This window comes from Osmerus mordax, chromosome 8 (genome assembly GCF_038355195.1).
Source record: "Osmerus mordax isolate fOsmMor3 chromosome 8, fOsmMor3.pri, whole genome shotgun sequence".
NCBI classification, from domain to species: domain Eukaryota; kingdom Metazoa; phylum Chordata; class Actinopteri; order Osmeriformes; family Osmeridae; genus Osmerus; species Osmerus mordax.
Genome location: NC_090057.1, coordinates 4,348,531 through 4,368,916, shown reverse-complemented (window position 1 = coordinate 4,368,916; position 20,386 = coordinate 4,348,531). Strand labels below are relative to the sequence as shown.

The 20,386-nt window shown below is 47.4% G+C and overlaps 3 protein-coding genes across 5 annotated transcripts; 2 read left to right on the top strand and 1 right to left on the bottom strand.

Annotated features, from left to right (window-relative positions):
- The first annotated feature begins 448 nt into the window (after positions 1–448).
- On the top strand, positions 449–5,709 carry wdr21 (WD repeat domain 21). 2 transcript variants are annotated; one of them, XM_067242389.1, is made up of 14 exons: positions 449–485; positions 773–878; positions 1,058–1,143; positions 1,300–1,457; positions 1,544–1,626; positions 1,720–1,822; positions 2,132–2,275; positions 2,431–2,480; positions 2,582–2,661; positions 2,823–2,915; positions 3,090–3,187; positions 3,442–3,618; positions 3,999–4,113; positions 4,905–5,709. In XM_067242389.1, the coding sequence occupies exons 2-14, from the start codon at positions 778–780 to the stop codon at positions 5,177–5,179; spliced, it is 1,563 nt and encodes a 520-aa protein (XP_067098490.1). In that variant the 5' UTR covers positions 449–485; positions 773–777; the 3' UTR covers positions 5,180–5,709. The 2 variants fall into 2 exon arrangements, with proteins under 2 accessions (XP_067098490.1, XP_067098491.1); XM_067242390.1 differs by having other exon boundaries at positions 481–485; positions 776–878.
- A 53-nt stretch (positions 5,710–5,762) lies between these two features.
- zfyve1 (zinc finger, FYVE domain containing 1) lies at positions 5,763–13,190 on the bottom strand. Of its 2 annotated transcripts, XM_067242388.1 has the most exons (13): positions 13,067–13,190; positions 11,860–12,414; positions 11,513–11,756; positions 11,149–11,409; positions 10,680–10,894; positions 10,429–10,535; positions 10,131–10,239; positions 9,733–9,830; positions 9,474–9,591; positions 8,922–9,092; positions 8,493–8,673; positions 7,954–8,067; positions 5,763–7,831 (listed from the first exon to the last, which is right to left on the bottom strand). In XM_067242388.1, exons 2-13 carry the CDS (start codon positions 12,346–12,348, stop codon positions 7,599–7,601), a joined length of 2,340 nt encoding a protein of 779 aa, XP_067098489.1. In that variant the 5' UTR covers positions 12,349–12,414; positions 13,067–13,190; the 3' UTR covers positions 5,763–7,598. The 2 variants fall into 2 exon arrangements, with proteins under 2 accessions (XP_067098489.1, XP_067098488.1); XM_067242387.1 differs by having other exon boundaries at positions 11,860–13,190.
- Positions 13,191–13,474: 284 nt separating this feature from the next.
- pigh (phosphatidylinositol glycan anchor biosynthesis, class H) lies at positions 13,475–15,470 on the top strand. Its single transcript, XM_067242395.1, has 4 exons — positions 13,475–13,915; positions 14,144–14,353; positions 14,487–14,570; positions 14,912–15,470. Exons 1-4 carry the CDS (start codon positions 13,739–13,741, stop codon positions 15,005–15,007), a joined length of 567 nt encoding a protein of 188 aa, XP_067098496.1. The 5' UTR covers positions 13,475–13,738; the 3' UTR covers positions 15,008–15,470.
- Positions 15,471–20,386: the final 4,916 nt, after the last annotated feature.

Here is a 20,386-nt window from a genome sequence, read left to right as displayed (position 1 = left end):
CAGGCGTGGCTTAGGCAAGACCTGTCAAACCCCGTCAATGGCCATTCCGTTCTTATAAGTGGGCTTCTCAGAAGCTTTTATGCATTGGGTTTAGTCATGAAAAAAAACTAGTTTGTGTGGTGAGTGGTGGTGGTGAAGGCTAAATGAAGGGTATCCTTCTAAGTAGCCTTAAACGCTGAACATGTCAATAGATGGCTTCGGATGGGTTTACAATTTGTGCACTAGCCACATACCTATCCAAGCTGATGAAGCACAATGATAGCAATGTCCACTTCCATTTAGAAAATATGTAGTTTATTTATTTATTTTAATTTGGCAACAATGTCATTACAAGATAAGACTAGAAGAGAGAGGTAGCCTATTCAGAGACGTATGTTAAGGTTGACTGATGAAATAAGCAGCCAATCGTTAAGCTGCAAAATGGGGCAACGACAGACCAATGAGATGATGAAGGGCGGATTTATCACGTGGACGCGTTGGTAAAGGTATCGGAAACTTTGCTTGGCTAGCTACATCAAGCTAACAATGACCGTGACACATGCATACTGTATAATTTCATTTTATTTTAGATGAACATATAATAATCATAGGATACTCCTACAAGTCTGGAATATATTGTATGTAGATATTAACTGTGCAATGCTAAATGTTGACAGCAGTGTAGCTAGCCAGTTAGCCAACTTGCTACAAAGTAAACACCACAGCAGACGACTGACTATGTTGATGGTTTATCGAGGGAATCTTGTCTAAATATCGTTTGATAATACATCAGCAGAGATGAAGAAATGGAACTGGCGTGAGAAAGGCAGGGACCGCAGGCGAAACGGTCACCGTTCCGACTGGTACAGGGACAACAGACACCGAACCCAAGAACAAAGGTATTTGCTAGCTAGCTAATGTTAGCTGGGTGCATTACAATAAGAGGAAATACTTCAATCGAGGTGGACCCGTTGAACCTCCAACAACTCGGTTAAGACTGTAAACGTCCCGGTAGTTCTGTGGTTGATTGTATGATGACACTGTTGAGAATGTTATTTTAAGTCGTATCCCTCTGTAGGCATAGCAGTAGTGACGCAGGTCCCTCTCACAGAGACCCTCCGAGCGATTCTCACGCTGATGGGTCATCCTCCTCTTCAGCTCCAGGTCAGCCCCGTACAGGCTGAGTTCCTTCTCAGACGCCATGCAAATAGACCTGCTTTGTTTAATTTCGTTCACATTAAGTTAATATCGATATTAGACTCTGCTACCTACCCAAGTGTCTAGTGAAATCAAACTCATCTTTTCCCCAAACCTTTCCAGAGCTGCCGGGGTTCTACTTCGACCAGGAGAAGAACAGGTACTTTCGCTTGTTGCCTGGACACAACAACTGCAACCCTCTAACCAGAGAGCTGCTGCAGGAGAGGGAGATGGAGAAGCAGAGATCTAGGATGCTCACGGAGGACGAGAAGCCCAGGAAGGTAGGTCGACTCTGGGTGTAAACATAGACTGCTGCTGGGATACCGCTGAATATGGGTGTTTCTGAACCGTCTTCCTCTCCGTTCAGAAAGCACCAAGGTCAGGCCTCAACTCTGCGTTGCTGTTGCAGAAAAGACACCTGGGGTTGCTACCTGGAAGCTCCTATTGTAGGTACTGTATCAAATGAAAACACACACACGTTCCGATTCTGAAGACTGAAACGCAAATAACAAGTGTTTTCTTTTTGTGTGTGTGTGTTTTCAGGTTGATCCATGAGGTGAAGGTGAGTGGGATGAGGCGTCACAGGCTGGAGGTCCAGAGCTCAGACACCAACAGCCCCAACACGGACAACTTCAGACTCATAGTGGTGAGACACCTACACTAGAGGAGACACACATTTACATTTAGTCATTTAGCAGACGCTCTTATCCAGAGCGACTTACAGTAAGTACAGGGACATTCTCCCCGAGGCAAGTAGGGTGAAGTGCCTTGCCCAGGGACACAACTTCATTTTGCACGGCCGGAATCGAACCAGCAACCTTCTGATTGGTAGCCCGATTCCCTAACAGCTCAGCCATCTGACACCCCACACAGACTCACACACACACACGTACAGACACACACGCACACACTGCTCTGCTCAGTTTCCACTGGCTGTGTCGTCTTGTCTGCTCAGGGGGACTCGGCGTGTGAGCGGGTGTTCACGGTCAACGACGTGTCCCACGGAGGCTGCAAGTACGGCATCATGAACTTCCAGAGCTGCAACCGTGGCTCTCTGTCTGTGGAGATGTGTGACAACCTGTACTTCACCAACCGCAAGGTGGGACCGGTATCATACTGTTGCTATGTAATTGCTCATGTATACCTGGGATCCAGCTGGGCATTGCTAGGTTATTATTGCTAAGTAATATGTCATTGGCACTCATTGTGCACCACACTTAATAACGTATACTTTTGTTGTTGTCTGTGTTTCAGGTGAACTCCATCTGCTGGGCATCTGTCACCCACTCAGACTCGCATGTCCTGTATCCTTAATGAAGCAGTCCTCTCGGTAGGCTTTCTTATTTCCATGTTCATCCCTGTAAGGACTCTTGTGGTGGTGGTGTTCCTTGACTGGACTCGTCAGGCTGTGTCTGGTGGGTATGGCGGAGACCCCTGGCTGTGTCAGCCTGCTACCTGCGTCTCTCTTCAGCAACTCCAACCCAGGTAAGACTACAGTTCCCATAGTGCGTCTGTCTGTGGTTGTGTCAAGTCATCCTCTCACCCTTTAAGAGTTTAAAAGAGCCTGTTAAAAATGTATCTTCCGGTTTCTCCCCCTTTCTTCCTCTTCTCCGCCTGCTCCCTCATCCCTTCCTCCTCCTCCTCAGACCAGCCAGGGATGCTGTGCAGCTTTAAGATCTCCACAGCCTGGTCCTGTGCCTGGTGTCTCAATCCCCAGGCAGACAAGACCTTCAGCACAGGTCAGCTACGCACCCCCTCCCCTCACACACACACACACACACACACGTGCACGCACAGACACGCAATACACAAAGCATTCTATCCTACACCCCCCCCCCCACCCTGTGTAAGTCTTGTGTAGTCAGAAGCCAGCCTGGCCTGGAAAGTGATGACACTGTGACATGCTGTGGCAGGCCTCTCTCGTCGTGTCATCGTGACGGACGCCGTGACGGGCCGGAGACAGACATATGGCATCGGCAGTGATGTGCTGGCTCAGCAGTTCGCTCTCAGGGTGAGTCCAAATATATCTGAAAATAAGACCCAACTCCTAGACTGTACATGTCAGAAACTGTTGATGGAGAAACGTTCTGTCTCTTCAGGAACGGTGTGATTATTCAGTTGGGCTCTGGGTTTAGAAGTGTTAAGCAATCTGCAGATTAGAAAGATGACCGAAACACACTTGACATGAATAATTGACCACGTCATACACACAGTGTCGGTAACAAAGTCAATTTCCCTACCCCACTGTACTTCCCTCCCCGCCAGGCCCCGGTGCTGTTTAACGGCTGCCGCTCCGGGGAGATCTTCAGCATCGACCTGCGCCAGCGCGGCCGGCGGGACCACAGCTGGAAGGCCAGCCGCTTCCACCAGGACTCAGCCATCACCTCCGTACGCCTGCTGCAGGATGAGAACTACCTGCTGGCTGCAGACATGCTGGGCCAGGTCAGCCTGGCCACGCACCTACCACACCCCCTCTAGGACCGACCCTGGACCCTTAGTACCAAGCCTAGACCCTGTCTTTGTACCAACCCTCGACCAACCCTGGACCCTTACTACCAATATCATTTACAGGACTTTTGATTCTTTACATTTGATTCATTTAGCTGATGCCTTTATCCAAAGTAGACCTTAGCAACCATCACAACATATTGACTGTGTGGTCTCTCCCCTTTGTGGTCTCTCCCCTGTGTGGTCTCTCCCCTGTGTGGTCTCTCCCCTTTGTGGTCTCTCCCCTGTGTGGTCTCTCCCCTTTGTGGTCTCTCCCCTGTGTGGTCTCTCCCCTGTGTGGTCTCTCCCCTGTGTGGTCTCTCCCCTGTGTTCAGATCAAGATGTGGGACGTTCGTGTGAGCCGGCCGGTGCAGCAGTATAAGGGTCATCATAACCAACACGCCTACCTGCCCCTCCACGTCAACGAGCCTGAGGGGCTGCTGCTGGCAGGTAGGAACACACACACACTTCCGATTGTCTTACAAACATACTCACAGTCCCCTATTCTTTTTAATGTACTCGTCTGTCTTTCTCTGTCACGAACACATACTACTAGGACCAACACTGTACACATGGTTTGTGAGCTCTCACCTGTCTATCTCTCTCTCTCTCTCTCTCTCTCTCTCTCTCTCTCTCTCTCTCTCGTGTGCTCTCTCTCTCTCTCTCGTGTGCTCTCTCTCTCTCTCGTGTGCTCTCTCTCTCTCTCTCTCTCGTGTGCTCTCTCTCTCTCGTGTGCTCTCTCTCTCTCTCTCGTGTGCTCTCTCTCTCTCTCTCGTGTGCTCTCTCTCGCTCTCTCTCTCGTGTGCTCTCTCTCTCTCGTGTGCTCTCTCTCTCTCTCTCGTGTGCTCTCTCTCTCTCTCTCGTGTGCTCTCTCTCTCTCTCTCTCTCGTGTGCTCTCTCTCTCGTGTTCTCTCTCTCGCTCTCTCTCTCTCTCGTGTGCTCTCTCTCTCTCGTGTGCTCTCTCTCTCTCGTGTGCTCTCTCTCTCGTGTGCTCTCTCTCTCTCTCGTGTGCTCTCTCTCTCGTGTGCTCTCTCTCTCTCTCGTGTGCTCTCTCTCTCTCTCGTGTGCTCTCTCTCTCTCTCGTGTGCTCTCTCTCTCTCTCTCGTTTGCTCTCTCTCTCTCTCTCGTGTTCTCTCTCTCGCTCTCTCTCTCTCTCGTGTTCTCTCTCTCTCGCTCTCTCTCTCTCTCGTGTTCTCTCGCTCTCTCTCTCTCTCGTGTACTCTCTCTCTCTCTCTCGTCAGTGGGTCAGGACTGCTACACTCGTGTGTGGAGCCTGGGGGACGGCCAGCTGTTACGGACCATCCCGTCCCCCCACCTGGCGGGGAAGGACCTGATCCCCAGCGTGGTGTTCTCCTCCCAGCTGGGGGGCCGCAGGGGCCTCCCCGGCCTCCTCATGGCCGTCAGACACGACCTCTACTACTTCCCCTACAACAGCGACTACCAGGAGGGGGGCGAGGGACGGGGCGAGGGACGGGGCGAGGGACGGGCCTCCGTGGTTGCAGAGGCTGTCTGTTAGAACCGGGGGCCCTGGTCTGGGACAGGCCGCTCGCTGTCTTCTCTGAGAGATTCAATGAGGAACATGGGTTTAACGGAACGGGTCTAATTTAGACGTAGATGTACTCTCCATTCGGGTCTGCCCTTGCTGTGATTATGGTTGGACAAGACTGGGACAAGACTGGCTGCCAGAAGGCTTATCCCTACTCTGGTGGCTGTGGCCTGGGTGGAGGCCTGGCCACTGGGCGCTGTAGGCACAAAACTGTGGTGGAACAAAGCTAGCTGATTCCCTGTCAGGGCTCTCAGCGGTGGGTGAAGCCAGATCGCTAGCCTGCTGAAACACTTCCTCTCAAAGTGCAATTGATGATGTGGTCCCTTTGAGTTGATTTTCTGAAATTTTCTTCTGCGAGGAGCCGTTTTTGTACATAACTTTATGAATGGATTCAATAATGATTCTAAAGTGTTTATGATAGACAGACAGTACATTTTATATGATGTCATTGTCGTTTTTTGAAATGAATAAAACCTCCCTGAATGAGGAGGAATTTTTAAAAACCATTCAGAGTATTCTGCTTTCATACATACACACACACCTTGTACAGCTTCTCCAGTTTATTACATGAGCATACAGAGTACGATGATTGTAACGGTAATCAAATGTCTTCAATCTGATATCGGCGTTCTCTCCCTTCTCCTTAAAGCACCAGTCTCTCTCAAGTTACTACGGCAACACAGCACCGAACGTGTTGAGACCTCGCTACACCGTTCCAGTCAGTTACTTTACACATAAAAGCTTTATCTAACTGACGGTATATTAACCTGACTGTCTGAGATGATACTGTCATGATTATTCGCAGTTTATGATATACTTCAACGTGGATGAGTAAGGTAGAGGGTCCAGCCCTTTAGTGCTTTTGTCCTGCCTCTACTGTGTTCCAGCTATCTCCGCTACAGTCCAATAACATACACCAGTGGTAGTATAACATCTTAAAAACAATTTGACATTTAAAAAAAACTCACAAATTTCCCATTATAGTACTTTTGTTTCTCCCTCAATATATTTATGTATTATATACGAATATGCAATAACATTAAATTGACAAGCAGCAACAAAAGGCTACTCGATCATTCTTTAAACCCATTTGAATGAAAGTAAACAGGTAGGCTAGCTGCTAAGCGTAGTGTGGAATGCATGAGCGCTCCGCAGACCGGGTGCTGTCTCTCGTCCAGCCAGGCACAGCCACAAGAGGCTGCTGTTGCTCCCAGCGTGATCGTCCCCTCCTGCGGCGGGCGCTCTGACTACTGCCATGTTAGTAGATTGTCAGGGGAATTCAGTTTTTCTGTGTATCGACACAAACAGATTTGATAGGGCCGCAGGGAACATTGTGTCTGATCTCGTTTTTTGAATCTCCATTTTCTCTGTCTCTCACCATCGTAATGTGTTTGTGTAGCAGACGCTAAGATGAATGAAGGCAAGTGATGAAAGGGGGCAGGGGCTTAAAAGAGAAGTGTCCCTACACTCCTTCTGAGGTGACTGGTAGTCTAGTCTGGGGCCAAACACAGGGGTCTTCCCTCTGGACTGGGAGTCTGGGGCCAAACACAGGGGTCTTCCCTCTGGACTGGGAGTCTGGGGCCAAACACAGGGGTCTTCCCTCTGGACTGGGAGTCTGGGGCCAAACACAGGGGTCTTCCCTCTGGACTGGGAGTCTGGGGCCAAACACAGGGGTCTTCCCTCTGGACTGGGAGTCTGGGGCCAAACACAGGGGTCTTCCCTCTGGACTGGGAGTCTGGGGCCAAACACAGGGGTCTTCCCTCTGGACTGGGAGTCTGGGGCCAAACACAGGGGTCTTCCCTCTGGACTGGGAGTCTGGGGCCAAACACAGGGGTCTTCCCTCTGGACTGGGAGTCTGGGGCCAAACACAGGGGTCTTCCCTCTGGACTGGGAGTCTGGGGCCAAACACAGGGGTCTTCCCTCTGGACTGGGAGTCTGGGGCCAAACACAGGGGTCTTCCCTCTGGACTGGGAGTCTGGGGCCAAACACAGGGGTCTTCCCTCTGGACTGGGAGTCTGGGGCCAAACACAGGGGTCTTCCCTCTGGACTGGGAGTCTGGGGCCAAACAAGCTCCTCCTCCCCTCAGCCCAGCAGCCATACCTTGTCATCCCATCTCCTTCTGTGTGAAAAGGATACGATAGTGTATATGTGAGAAGTCGCCTTTCGCTAAAGAGGTCACATCTGCCTCCAAAGGCCTGAACAAAGAGAACCAGATTGGTGGTGAGTTAACATCTGACAGTGTCAGCAGTTAGAGGCAACTTCCATCTAATCTTACTGGCTTACACAGGCCCACAAAACAGAGAAGGGGGAGGGGGGGAGAGTGGGGGGGTGGGGGTTCCAGGTGTCCATGGTGTCGTGAGGACTGTTCTTTGCTGCGTTCCTCTTCCTGCTAGAGCTCCGCAGGTTTCTGGAAGCATGCGTGGCAGACACGCACAGGGTGGTCCCAGCCCCTGGAGGGCACGGCGCGGCGCTCGGGGGAGCAGTCGTCGCACACGCCCTGGCCGCACGCGCGGCAGTGGTGGATGGATAGGCGGGCGGAGAAGTTACGCTGGCACTCGCAGCAGCAGCGGATGTCCTGGTCCGGGACCCAGTACGCGGGCCGCGCTGCATCCTTCACCAGGCCTGGGGGGGGTCACAGTTCAAAGGGCACAACGTCAGGAAGTGACACAATGTCTCTGCAGATAGACCGGGTGTTGGAGGGAGCTTGCGGTGCTGTTGGCAGGTGGGGTTGTGAGGAGACTCACCTAGGGGGATGTCTATAGCTGTGACCACTGCTCCCAGGGTGTTCTGAACCGCCTCCCCAACCCTCCTGGCTATCAGCGTACCCCCCTCCTCCTCCAACGCAGCGTCCAGCAGCTCTGCACACACACACAAGCAGAAACACAAGGATCAAAAGGCTGCCTCAAAGTATTGGTTATTGATATTCAAGTTGGAGGAAAAAGTATGTGATAGAAAGGTAAAAAAGATCTATCCACTGTTATATTGGTCCTGACTGTCCTGAGGTTAAACAGAAAAATCCCATATGTAGACTTGACCAACTGTCATTACATTTCATTCCCATAGCAAGACGCTTTTACTAAAAGACATACACTGAAATATTTCATATAGTACGTACAGCTTCCTAGCAGTAATGTAGGTTCTGATAATCAATAACAAGAAAAGCCCACGTATAACAGTCTTTGGTGCCACGGGCTGCTCTGTGTTCCAACCAGACGCTGCAACAGTAACCAAGATCTCAGCGACAACATCAGGACTCCAGACAGGCCGGTGAGGAACATCCTACCTGTGGGGATGCCTCTGTTGTGGAAGCAGGCCTCACAGACCCTGACGGGGGCCAGGCCCCAGCCCCTCTCCGGGACAGGACGGGTCTTGGACGAGCAGCCGTCACAGAAGCCCTCCCCACACGCACGACAGTGGTGCTTGTTGTCATTCTCCTGGAACACCTCCCCGCACATGTGGCATTTCTACACACACATGAACACACAAACTTTGTAAATATATTTCTATGGGACAAATAAGGTTAATTCCAACAGAAAGAAAGTGGAAATGTAAAGAAAATCAGAGGAGATATAAATGTTGTTTTCCTTCACTCATCTTCAATGGCATCAGTGTTTGGTGTACAGGGTGTGTGTGTGTGTGTGTGTGTGTGTGTGTGTGTGTGTGTGTGTGTGTGTGTGTGTGTGTGTGTGTGTGTGTGTGTGTGGACCCTGACCTGGATGAGGGAGTTGGGCTTCCAGTAGGCCGGAGCGATCTGGTCAGTGAGCCAGGAGGTGACAGCCTTGGCAGGCTTGACGCTCAGCTCAGACACAGACTGGGAGATGTAGCTGACCCCGTCCAGCAACCTCTGGGCTGCATTATTGTTGTCTTTCAGGAACCCGTCAGACTGGGAGAGAGGGGGGGGGGGTGAGAGAGAGAGAGAGAGAGAGAGAGAGAGAGAGAGAGAGAGAGAGAGAGAGAGAGAGAGAGAAAGAGAGAGAGAGAGAGAGAGATAAGAAGAATACAGTACACATGATGATGACATTGTTGGTTTAGGTGCAGGTCTATGGCCGTATGTGAAGCCCTCTGTGACATTATAAATAAAAATGTATTTGGTGATCTGGTGTCAGAACCCTACTGAGCTATAGATGCAGCACTTCACTGTACTGGTCATACTGACCTCATGTATTCATTTAGCAGATGCTAATAACACCATGACTTTGTCTGGGCCCTTTAGCTGCCAGATGTACTCTTAGAGGCAAAGAGGGCAGGATCTCTGGGATCTTACCCCGGGCCATATGTGCTGGATCTCAGTCCTGACCACCGTGTCCACTGGGTCCTGGTTACCATACCAGTACTGTCTGCTTCTGAAGATCACCCCACAGTTCGGACACTCGATCACATACCTGTTGAATAAAGCATGCAGTCAGTTTTACTTTTAAGGAGGGAAAACGTTGTCATTCACGTCACTTCATAAAAGGGGATGTTTGCTTTCTAATGTTTGCTTTCTCACGTTGAGAATGGGAAAATCCGTTCTTAGTCCTTACCCAGACCAGGCGTAGATGGCCAGACCAAACCAAGGGGAGTCAGAGGAAGCTGTCGTCTTGGGAACCACGATCACCTCCTTCCCTCCCTCGTAGCAGGCCTGACAAGTCGAGCACAGAGATTCTGATTGGTGGCAGGTTAATGCACTGCAAAAATGCCTTATCAAATTTAAGTGCAAAATATTAGTTATGAGCTTGCTGATCCTTAAAACAAGTACATTTGCCTGCCAGTGCAATAAATACATTTCACTTGATTCAATTTCTTAAGTGACTAGATAAGCCATTTATACTCTAAATGTATCTAGATTTTAAATTAAAAAAACAAGATTATCACACTCAGATGTATCACATTCAGTTTTTGCCGTGTGTGTGCGTGTGTGTTGGTGAGGGTCTGATCCTACCTTGCAGGTGTAAATGCGATTATCATACTGTGCAGAGTAACGGCAGCGATGTTTGGCCTCATGATCCACGTCTTCCTTCAGGTGGTTCATGCTGTTCTTACAGGCAGACCTGACACACAGGGAGACACACAGGCACACTGACCAACCTGCCAGAGGGCTAGACAGCCAAAAGATCCAACCACAAGGGAGGGGTATAGCTCAGTGGTAGAACATTTTAGTGCAGTTGCAGGTTCAAATCAAATAATGACTACTTTTTTAAGAGTGAGAGGGGGGGGGGGGCAGCAAGATAGACACTCACCCACAGCTGAGGCAAAGGCTAGAGCAGGTGAAGTATTCATCTGGGAAGAAGGAGTTGCTGACCAGGTGCTCGTCTGGGATATCCCCACTGAAGCGTTCACTCAGCGCCTGACAAAGATAAGACAGGGTGAACCATCAACACTCGCAATAACAAATCAACTGTATTTTCATAATATATTCTCCAATCACCAAATCCTTTCACACACACACATGCACCAACACACACACACACACACAGAGAGAGAGGCCTACCTGCAGGGCCTTGTATATGACGCTAGCAGAGCGCGGGGAGCGGGTGGTGTTGTTGTCCAGCTGTTGCTCCAGACTCCGGAGCAGGCCGCTGAAGTCTGTAGGAGGGTTGTAGGTTCGAGTCCCACGGTATTGGATGGAACTAAAGGCTTCTGGGAAGAGACCCAGCTTCCTGAAACGCTCCTGGAGTAGACGCTCGGCCGACTCGGACGGCTTGTCTGGAGGGAGGGAGGGAGGGAGTATGGGTATGAATGACTAATAAAGTAGAAATAATACAAAGGAGGATAAGACCGGAGCCAATCACTACAGCGAATATAGCAAACACACTATCAGAATGTTATCATGTTTAGACAGCATGACGTAACACAGGTTTTGTGTGGTCTCAAACTGAGAGGCATTTTCAGAGGACAATCTTCCTTAGGCAGTATTTAATAAAGCAGCCCTGTGGGTCTTGCTTCAGAGTGTGTGGTACCTGAGCCCAGTAGCTTGGTGTGAACAGTCTCGTGGAAGATGATGACTGCGGGCCCGAGGGTGGACAGAGGGACGTCCAGTCCACAGCGGGCCGTGGTGGCCTTCAGCTCCCTGGTGAAGTGCTTCAGGTAGGCGTCCGAAGCGTCGCCAAGGAACTTGAAGAGGTCGTCATGGAGACGGTCGGCGTGGGTACGGTAGATGACCAGGTCGGAGATGGCCAGGACTTTGAGGAGCAGGCGGGTACGCTGGCCCTGGTTGCTTCCTGTTGACCGATTACAAGGAACACTCGAAAGTCATCTCACCCTGATATCTCCTGTAACACAGTGTCTACAAGTTAACATGGCTCCTCCATCTGTGTTCCTTACCTGATCCCAGCAGCCCTTCTGTGTCAATGACCACAACCCTGTGGATGGGATCCATGGCTGACCACACCCCCACCGTGCAAGACTCCTGGGTTGGGGAGGTCTTGAACACCTCCCTGCCCAGGAAGAAGGTATGGTTAAGGGTATGGGACTTCCCTTCTCCAGTGTTCCCAAAGATGGAGACCACCTTTAGGAGCTCATCCGGCATGCATCCCAGTCTGCTCACAAAGTCTTCCTCATCGTTCAGCTGGAGGAAGAGAGCAGGAAGTATTCATGATTCTGAAATGGCTGCCCTGAATCATCACTGTGAACCGGGCCTCCAGCAATGATCCTGTCCCTCCGCCGCTTACCTGCATCTCCTCCTTCTCATCAACCAGGAGGAAGCTGCACACCTTCTCCAGTTTGGCCTTCAGGGCCTCCATCTCTCCATCCTCAGCTGTCAGACTCCTGTCCTGGGCCGTGTTGACCGGAGGGTATGGGGTGAGACGGTGCTTCCTCTTGTTCACTCCGCTGTGGGTGCGTTTCTGGCAGTCCAGACACAGGTTGATCTTACAGCCCTGGCAGCGAACCACTGCTCGAAGCCGGCCACCGTTCACCACCAGGCCCCCGTCCCCCTTGCAGGAGTCACAAAAGGGGACGTGGCCCGGGGCGATGCGGACCCTGTCGTGGTTCTTCATGCGCTCCTGTCGATGGAGTTCCAGCTCGCAGCGGACGCACTGCAGGCTGCCGCACTCGTCGCACTCGAACGCGGCCTCATCGGAGCCGCCGCAGGCGTAGCTCTCCTGACAAACCAGGATGCCGTTGATGTCCTTTTCTAGAGGTGGACCTTGCCCGCTCATCTCCAGTCTAGCTCAGAAAGCTCTATTGCAATTATAACCCTGCTTGAATTGTTGCTGTGAGATGTTCTAAAAATAAAAAATAAAAAGCACACAGATTGCAAAATCGATTTGTTTTTTAACTAGGAATAAAACCGTTGATAAATCCTCTTAGTTGGACAACCAACTGAATTTGGATTCCCTAACCTAATTCCCTTTATGCCCTTCAAACACTCACTCAACTTATTGTCAAAAATGAAGGACTGGCTTGAAGCTAAGATTAAATATGGATTTATGAACTGAGAAAGGCATGCTAGCTCGATGCTACTCTGCTTATTTAACGATAAAGCAAAGGTAGGTAGCTAAAAAAGATAATGTATTACTGGCAAGAGGAGTGAAGAGTTTCGCAATTGTTTACCAACAATATCAAACACTAGTCACTATTGCTTAATCACTAGTATCACATCACTCTAAAATTAGATCTAAGTGGGTCTGTGAAAATCCTGCAGTAGAACATAAGACGATGCGGTGACTAGCTCTAGCTATTCCATTACCACAACACACATAAAATGTACATTTAATAAGATTCAACTCAACAGCAACCTTCATGTAGCAACAACCATTGACCTAGCTTATTGGTAGCAGGTTAGCTTGCTAGTTAGTTAGCCAGTTGTACAGACACAACACATCGTCCCTCTTTCCTAACCCAACATGTTGCTACAGTAGACGAATAGATGTCAACCTTTTAATGGATTCATAAAGCTTTAAAATAGTACTGTTTGGAAAAATAAAGACGCCGTTATTTTGATGGCTGTAATGTATAATTTCGGTACCCGACAGCTGGATCTTTTTGGATGTTGTTTCCAGTTTACATCAGCTGATCGGCTTGTTTTCATCCAAGGTCTAGGAGGTCAAAGGTAGCCACACGGTGTTCTGGGAAATGTAGTATTATCAGTCGTAGTAGTAACGTTGCATGAAAGACTATAGAATAATTCTACAAATACACACATTTTAAAATTATGTATTTATTAGTATGAGTATGCTTCTTGATTTTTCAGGGACACTTTTTAGATTAATAAAATCAACGTCCGTAAAGAAAAAATTAATGTGACTTCATTCCACACAATGCACTGTACATTTATAAATTTCCGAAAGAAGGTCAACCAGCTTTTCTAATTTATTCTGCCCTAGTTTGAGTCACGGAATATCAATATTTTGGTCAATATTTTTTATTCCAGCGTAAGCGAATACTTCAGTAAGATGCTAGCTGGTTAGAGCTACAACTGTTGTGAGCTTGTCTTGTAGCTTTACTTGCAAGTTGGAGCTCGAGCTAGCCAGCGTGCACACACGCCAAACCTGACATCCCGAACTAGCTAGTTAGCGATAGTGTATTGTGAACCCCTAAAATTTCAATATGGAAGAAGAGGTTTTCAGCGACATCGATGGGAAAATCATATCTCTTGACTGCCAAAGCCACTCAAGCTTTTGTAGGGAATTCACAATCAGCGCGGCCAAAGTGTCCATAGGCAAAATAATGGTGTACACCTGCGCCGTGTGGCTCTTTGCTTACGCCGTTTTTTTCTTCACAGAGGTAAGGTTTGATTACCGAATTGTATTAGACTTTCATCTGTGCATTCACAAATATGTGGCATTAAGGGAGAAGGACTCGAACTGAACCATCCAGTGCCGCTTGGTTTGCAGACGCAACGAATCTAGTTATTTCAGGGGTCGTATTGCGTTTTGGATTTAGTTTAGTATTTAACTAGATAGATCTATTGCCGTCACCAATGTAACTTTTTTCATCTTCTTGTCATTCCAGAATACTGCTGTTTTGTCCAGTGCCATAGTGGTCACACTAGTTGGAATGATGGTTCACATCCATTTTGTGAAAATTGACCACGAGACCTTACTCATCATCGGCTCCTTGGGTGTCCAAGTGTCTTCCAGCTATGCTTCTGGCCGAGAGAGCACCACCTTCATAGAGATGAGCAAAATCAAAGACATAGTTATCAATGAAGCAGTTCACATGGTACGGTGAAGCTAGCCAACTCTAGTAATTCAAGTATAATTATCTTAATTAACTCATGGCCAGATGACATCAGCAGCTCCATTAACCTTTAAGAATGACTGGATAAGTGTCTTTTGATCATCTTTTGTTTCAGCAAAGCATCATCTATTACCTGTGCATCCTTCTCAAGGATTCCTCCAACCCTGAAGCTGTCTCTAGTGTGGTGCCATTGTTTCAGGTGAGCTTTGCATTTACATCTAGTCATTTAGCAGACACTCTTATCCAGAGTGACTTACCGTAAGTACAGGGACATTCCCCCCGAGGCAAGTAGGGTGAAGTGCCTTGCCCAAGGACACAACGTCATTTTGCGCTGCCAGGAATCGAACCTTCAGATTACTAGCCCGACTCCCTAACCACTCAGCCACCTGACTTTGCAGAGGACTACTGAACCTGTTTTGATTGTTTTAAGGTCCTGTTCTGGGGAGTCTTTGCCGTAAGACCACATAATTTCAGATTTCACTTTGGAATCTTGCTCCACATCTTAAATCCTGTTTTTAATGATACACTATTTTCTTCTAGAGTTCAAAGCCACGACTGAACTGCCTGGTGAAAGTATACAAGAGCTGTCAGGAGATTCTTGCCTGTCCTGATAGTCTTGACAACAAATCTGCTTAACTGCCATTGTTTCAAGTCATGCTACATATTTTAAATGTTTTTTTTCTTCCATGTTGCCATTTTCACTGCACAAAAAGAAATGCATTTGTTTATACAAGTTTGTTTTTAAATTTATGGATGACATTTTCCTTGAATGGGAATTATTTAAAACAATAGTTGTAACTTATTGCCAACATTCATTGTAGACTATGCCTATAAGAAGCTGTCCAATAAGATACATGCTGTAGACAATGACTGTCCAACTATAAACTATACTGCTATTTAAGGGCTTAGCCCGATTATTTTGCTAGGTCTTATTGTGTATAACATTTTGTACTCATTTAATACTGTATGGAAAGTGGATGATATTATTCATCCAAATCATTTAATGGATTTCACCATTTGAGATGAAGATTGTTTCATCCATCCCTATCCATTAATTTAATACATTTACATTTATTCATCTATAATGTAATAAACTGCTCTAAACCCTTATTTTCCTACGTTGTATATTTTATTGTCAGTAGAGGGCAGCACTAACAACTCTGAGAAAATCTCACAACTCTGAGCGGAGTTTTTCCTTTTGACCCACTAGTGAAATCTGTCTGTTCTTCTTCTTCATGTTTTTATTTTGTTATGCCTTCAAATGGTCAACTGAGCATCCCTGACTAACATTATTTGGGGTCCAAAGCAACCTTTTGGTGCTCCAGTTTAAATCCTCTCAGATTTAACTATTTGGGATGGATTTCTACGTAGTGGGGAAAATACTAGTTAATTGTCTAGGAAATTGGATATTTCTAATCAGGTCTGACAGTTAAGTAGGACATCAGATAACGTTTTTGAATCAGTAAGGTTTACTTGAGGTATAGCTGAAATAATACCCATTGGAATATCACAATTATTAATGCATTTAGGACATTTTTATCCAAAGCAATATACATGGGAGGATTTGAACCGTCACCTTCCTGATCTGCAGTCAAATGTTTAAACTGAGCTATACACTACCAAAAGCACTACTGACGCTCACTTTTGAAGGTTTAGTTTAACACCAGAAACTACTGAGAAGTTGAGAGCTATAGAGCTTTAAAACATCAGTAGACCCAATACTTTTGTGGTCGTGTTTTCAATTATTGTTTGCACATGATGATGCTTCAATATTGCATAACATACTTTTCGTGATGAGGACAAAGGCCTTAGAGATGTTCAATGAACATGGAGTTATATATTAATATCAATGATATTGCACAATATTGTCCTACGTAGCTAATAATTTAGAAAGGTCTGGAGTCATTTAACAATGCTTTCTGTGACAGTTGAGTGAATCACTTTCAGTCTCGCACGTCTTATTATTTAACCACCCTTGAAATAACCCTCGATTTATTGCTTCCTCGAAGTCTGTTCATCTTCATAAGGCAAGGTGGTTATTCAGGTTTAGCTATCGCTTTAAAAGCTATGTTAGCATAGCTCTACTCTTTATGGGGGTTATATATATATGCAGGTTAGCTCTCAGTTTAAGGGCATCTCCTCAGCGACAAATCTGACAACAAAACGGCATAAAGAACTCATTGAGGGACGGGAACCAGTTCAACCTCAGTTTAAAGTTCAGGAAACTGGTTCATCTCTAAATAGGAACTGTTGGGCTTTTCCCTCCTTCCTGACAGCCATTTGTGGGCCCTTCTCCCCGGCCACCAAAACAAGCAGTGGGGTGTGGTTTCAGAGGAACCCTTGTTTCCCTGCCCTCTTGATTGGATAATGGTCCTGACCAGAGGTGTGAAACAGTCAGGCACCAAGCCCAGAGGCGACAACCAGACCAGCGAGGGAGGGGAATGATGACCCCCCCACACCTCAGGGCCTCATAAAACCAAAGAGCATGGCCCGACCATAAATCAGTCCCAGCGGGGGGGGGGGGGGGGGGGGGGGGTCTGGACGGGGAAGAGCTTTCCCCCGGTAGGAGGTAGAGCAGCATGGTTAATTACCATAATCTCCCCCTGTAGCTGATTAGCAGGGCTCATATTACCCATAAAGTCACCTGACCGGGAGAACAGTGGAGTGTTGTCTTATCCACATGTTCTGTTGCTAATGATTGAATTATGTGAGTAAGGTGTTGGATACAGGAGAAGGAAAATCCTTAACCTTGTAACCTTGTTAGCAGGTTATTTGAAAACTTGATATTTTTGGATACTTTCATGGTATTGTGTTGGACTGATGGGTGGATGATGTTGTTGCAGTGTGAAAGCCTGAGGGTTGGGTTGAGGTGAGAGGGTTAGCACCCAGCCGAGCAGGGAGTTTCCTCCTACCCCCTGCTGCACACACACACACACAACCAACGGCATCCCCTCGCTTGCCCGTGTCAGATTCACAGGCCATGAGCTCAGCGCAGCAACACTGAGGTGGTGGCCATGTCTTACACACTCCACCTCCACTTTCCAAGGCTCAGGGGAAAGGTCACACAAAACTGTTTTGACAGTCAACAGAGTAGCTGTGGAATTGAGAGAGTACTGACGTTGTTGTCATGACGATGCAGTGCTAGTCTGTGTAATTGCAAAGATTTTAGGTGACATGGGAGGGAACTCAGAGGCAACTGCCCCATAACCCATCTCTCACCATGAACTATTATGTCCACAGACGGCTATTGAAGCGTGACACTGCATTGTTTGAAACGTGCCACCTCCTCCATGTTTTAATTTCCGCGTATTCTCTGCCTCTTTCTCTCTCATCCTCTCTCTCTTCCATCTGTCCTTTAGACACTTTACATTTCTTTCGATCTGTTTCTTTCATTTCCAGAGAGATCAACTTGTGGTGTGTAAAGCCTCTAGTCTCTTACCAACTTCTCTCTATCTCTCTCCCCTCCTTTCATCCCCTCTCTCACCCTCTCTCTCCTTCTCTCTCTCTCTCTCTCTCTCTGTCTCCTTCTATCTCTCTGTCACTCTCTCAGATAAACCAGTCACCTGAGCCCTGGGAATCCTGCCAATATTTTAACTTCCACTTTTGTAACGGATGCAGCTTTGTCCCTTGTTTTCTTTCTTAACGTTTGTTCTCAACTGTTTATATAAGTCCCTACCGCCTCCCCCCTGCCTCCCCCCTGTCTCCCCCCCGCCTCCCCCCTGTCTCCCCCCGCCTCCCCCCTGTCTCCCCCTGTCTCCCCTCGCCTCCCCCCTGCCTCCCCCCTTTTTGGGGGCCTGTGTGATGGGCTTTCTAGCTGGCTGGCAGTCTGAAACGTTAACCATCTGTCACACAACAGAACCCACAACATATCCTCACTATTCAAATGATGCAACTGCTGTCCATTGTCCCGCAACTGCGAGCAGGGTGTGTCCTTGTGTGGGGCTCAAGACATATAATGTGATCTACACTTGCTTGTAAGCTAATTTGTGAAGGCTTGAAATGTTGCCACACACTTCCCACATACTGTCAGACTGCTATGAAACATTGAGAATGGTCACTGTTTGCTCCTGTTCATCCGCTAATGTTTTAATTGACTCTTTTAGATTAACGTTTGACCATATTCTGTTTTGGCAGTGTAGTGAAGGAAATGGGCGGCCTATCATCAATGTCACTGCTGCAACACTATCCCTCCCCCCTCTAAGATTATTCAAACAGAACACCAAGATGGCCTTTGTCACAGTCTGGTTTTTACAGAATGATTCATTACTCGTCTGAAGAGAGATTTAGTCTCTATTTGTCCAGTGACTAGTGTCAGCTTCCTCCCTGGACAGGAAAGTCCTGTAGTAACCACTGTTCAGACATCATACTTGTCAGTGTTGATGTTAGTCAATAAGGATCTTATTTACCTATGGCTCTACCTAAGCCAGCCTTCTCCCAGGTGCTCCCTTTAAGCTGGTCCAGATACTTCTTGTTTTAGGACACGTCCCCCTGAGACCCAGCACCTCTTGTCTACTATAGTAAACTCTAGTTTTGGGCTCGTTTGGGCTTTGTGCTCTTTGTATTCATTTATTCTGTACAATTAGGAGGACATCCTGGGATTTCTAAACGACCTCAGGAAGAGCCATGTAATTCTACTTAGTTAACAATGTTATAAATGCCAAAATATATTATTTCAGAAAACTATGTTTTAGTGATTTTTCCTTTCCTGAACCTCTGTTTATTTTATATATCAGAATGTTTGTCCTTTAAAATGTGAAATTTTTCCTTTCCTGGGTCTCATAAGGATATGTGACAGCTGTCCCTCCTGAGTCAGTTGTGACCCTCCTTCACTGAATGCGGTGTCAATGTACAACCGCCACTGAGTGACAATGAACCCCTCCATCTACTGGCCACACCTCCGATGAAGTGATACGTGTTACCTGTCAGACCAGCTTTGCAGACTCTGTGGGTCTCTCTTGGTGGCGGATGAGAGTGAACCTGCCGAGCCAGTCTGTCTGGGGAGCACAGAGAAGCCTAAGTATTTCTCTTTGGCATGAGGCTTTCTTTTCTCTCGATCTCGATCTCGATCTCGATCTCGATCTCGATCTCTCTCTCTCTCTCTCTCTCCAAGTCAATTTAATCAAAGATGACCTTTTACAGACATTCTTCAAACTGCCCTGTTTTGAAAGTTTTTTTTTTCACATCACTTATGTCACATGACCTATATCACCTATTTTTCAACACTGTAATCATCCTTGTAAATGAGCCTTGAGAGAGCAGTGTGCAGACAAACAGCAAACTCACAATCATTTACTGGGTTGATGTCTTTACTCTCCCTTATGTCTCCCTATCATCTTCCACAAAGGAAGTTGTATCCTAAACCACTGTGAAGTTGGTCTAACTGGTCTTCTTTCTATTTGTAAAGCATCAGTCATGCTACATATATGCTGGATAAGATAGGTTTGCAAAGCAGAGGTTTTCATAAAGATGTCATCTGTACAAAAACACCCCTAGCTTCTGCATGCCTATGGTACATACCTGACATTCACAAACGCTTACTGTGACATCACATTCATCTGAGAGTCAGTAAGGCCAAGGCCAAGTCTCCATTGCACTGGAGAGATAGACATTAAAGTGTCAGCTGGCATGAGTCCGATACCAGACTCCAGAGGAGATGATATGGAGGTGATTCCATCCATAGATATATATAAAGGCTAGATGTCTTACGGCAGTTATGCAGTGGCATAACGACATCTCTGACGTTGATAACAAACCAAACCGTTTAAAAATCGGTGGAAAATTGAGAAAGTTATGGTCATTTAAAAAGTACATGTAGCACCAACACAATGTTATGGGTGAGCGAGTTGACTGTAGCAAGATGGCCGCCATGTGCGGACGAGACATCTAGTCTTTATTATATATCTATGATTACATCAGGCTGGTTTAATCCTGGGGAGCATCACTATAACATGAAAGCGGTGCCCTGTAACCTGTATACCAGAAGCCAGAGGAGATGATCAGGGAGGGGGGGGGGGG

Excerpts from the sequence above, each read along its gene's own strand:
- wdr21 (XM_067242389.1), top strand. The coding sequence starts at position 778 with ATGAAGAAATGGAACTGGCGTGAGAAAGGCAGGGACCGCAGGCGAAAC. Across the intron at positions 1,144-1,299 it reads ATCCTCCTCTTCAGCTCCAG|AGCTGCCGGGGTTCTACTTC; the intron begins GTCAGCCCCGTA and ends AAACCTTTCCAG. Across the intron at positions 2,481-2,581 it reads CACTCAGACTCGCATGTCCT|GCTGTGTCTGGTGGGTATGG; the intron begins GTATCCTTAATG and ends TGGACTCGTCAG.
- zfyve1 (XM_067242387.1), bottom strand. The coding sequence starts at position 12,348 with ATGAGCGGGCAAGGTCCACCTCTAGAAAAGGACATCAACGGCATCCTG. Across the intron at positions 10,536-10,679 it reads TCATATACAAGGCCCTGCAG|GCGCTGAGTGAACGCTTCAG; the intron begins GTAGGCCTCTCT and ends TATCTTTGTCAG. Across the intron at positions 9,831-10,130 it reads ATCGCATTTACACCTGCAAG|GCCTGCTACGAGGGAGGGAA; the intron begins GTAGGATCAGAC and ends TCGACTTGTCAG.
- pigh (XM_067242395.1), top strand. The coding sequence starts at position 13,739 with ATGGAAGAAGAGGTTTTCAGCGACATCGATGGGAAAATCATATCTCTT. Across the intron at positions 13,916-14,143 it reads CCGTTTTTTTCTTCACAGAG|AATACTGCTGTTTTGTCCAG; the intron begins GTAAGGTTTGAT and ends TTGTCATTCCAG. Across the intron at positions 14,354-14,486 it reads TCAATGAAGCAGTTCACATG|CAAAGCATCATCTATTACCT; the intron begins GTACGGTGAAGC and ends CTTTTGTTTCAG.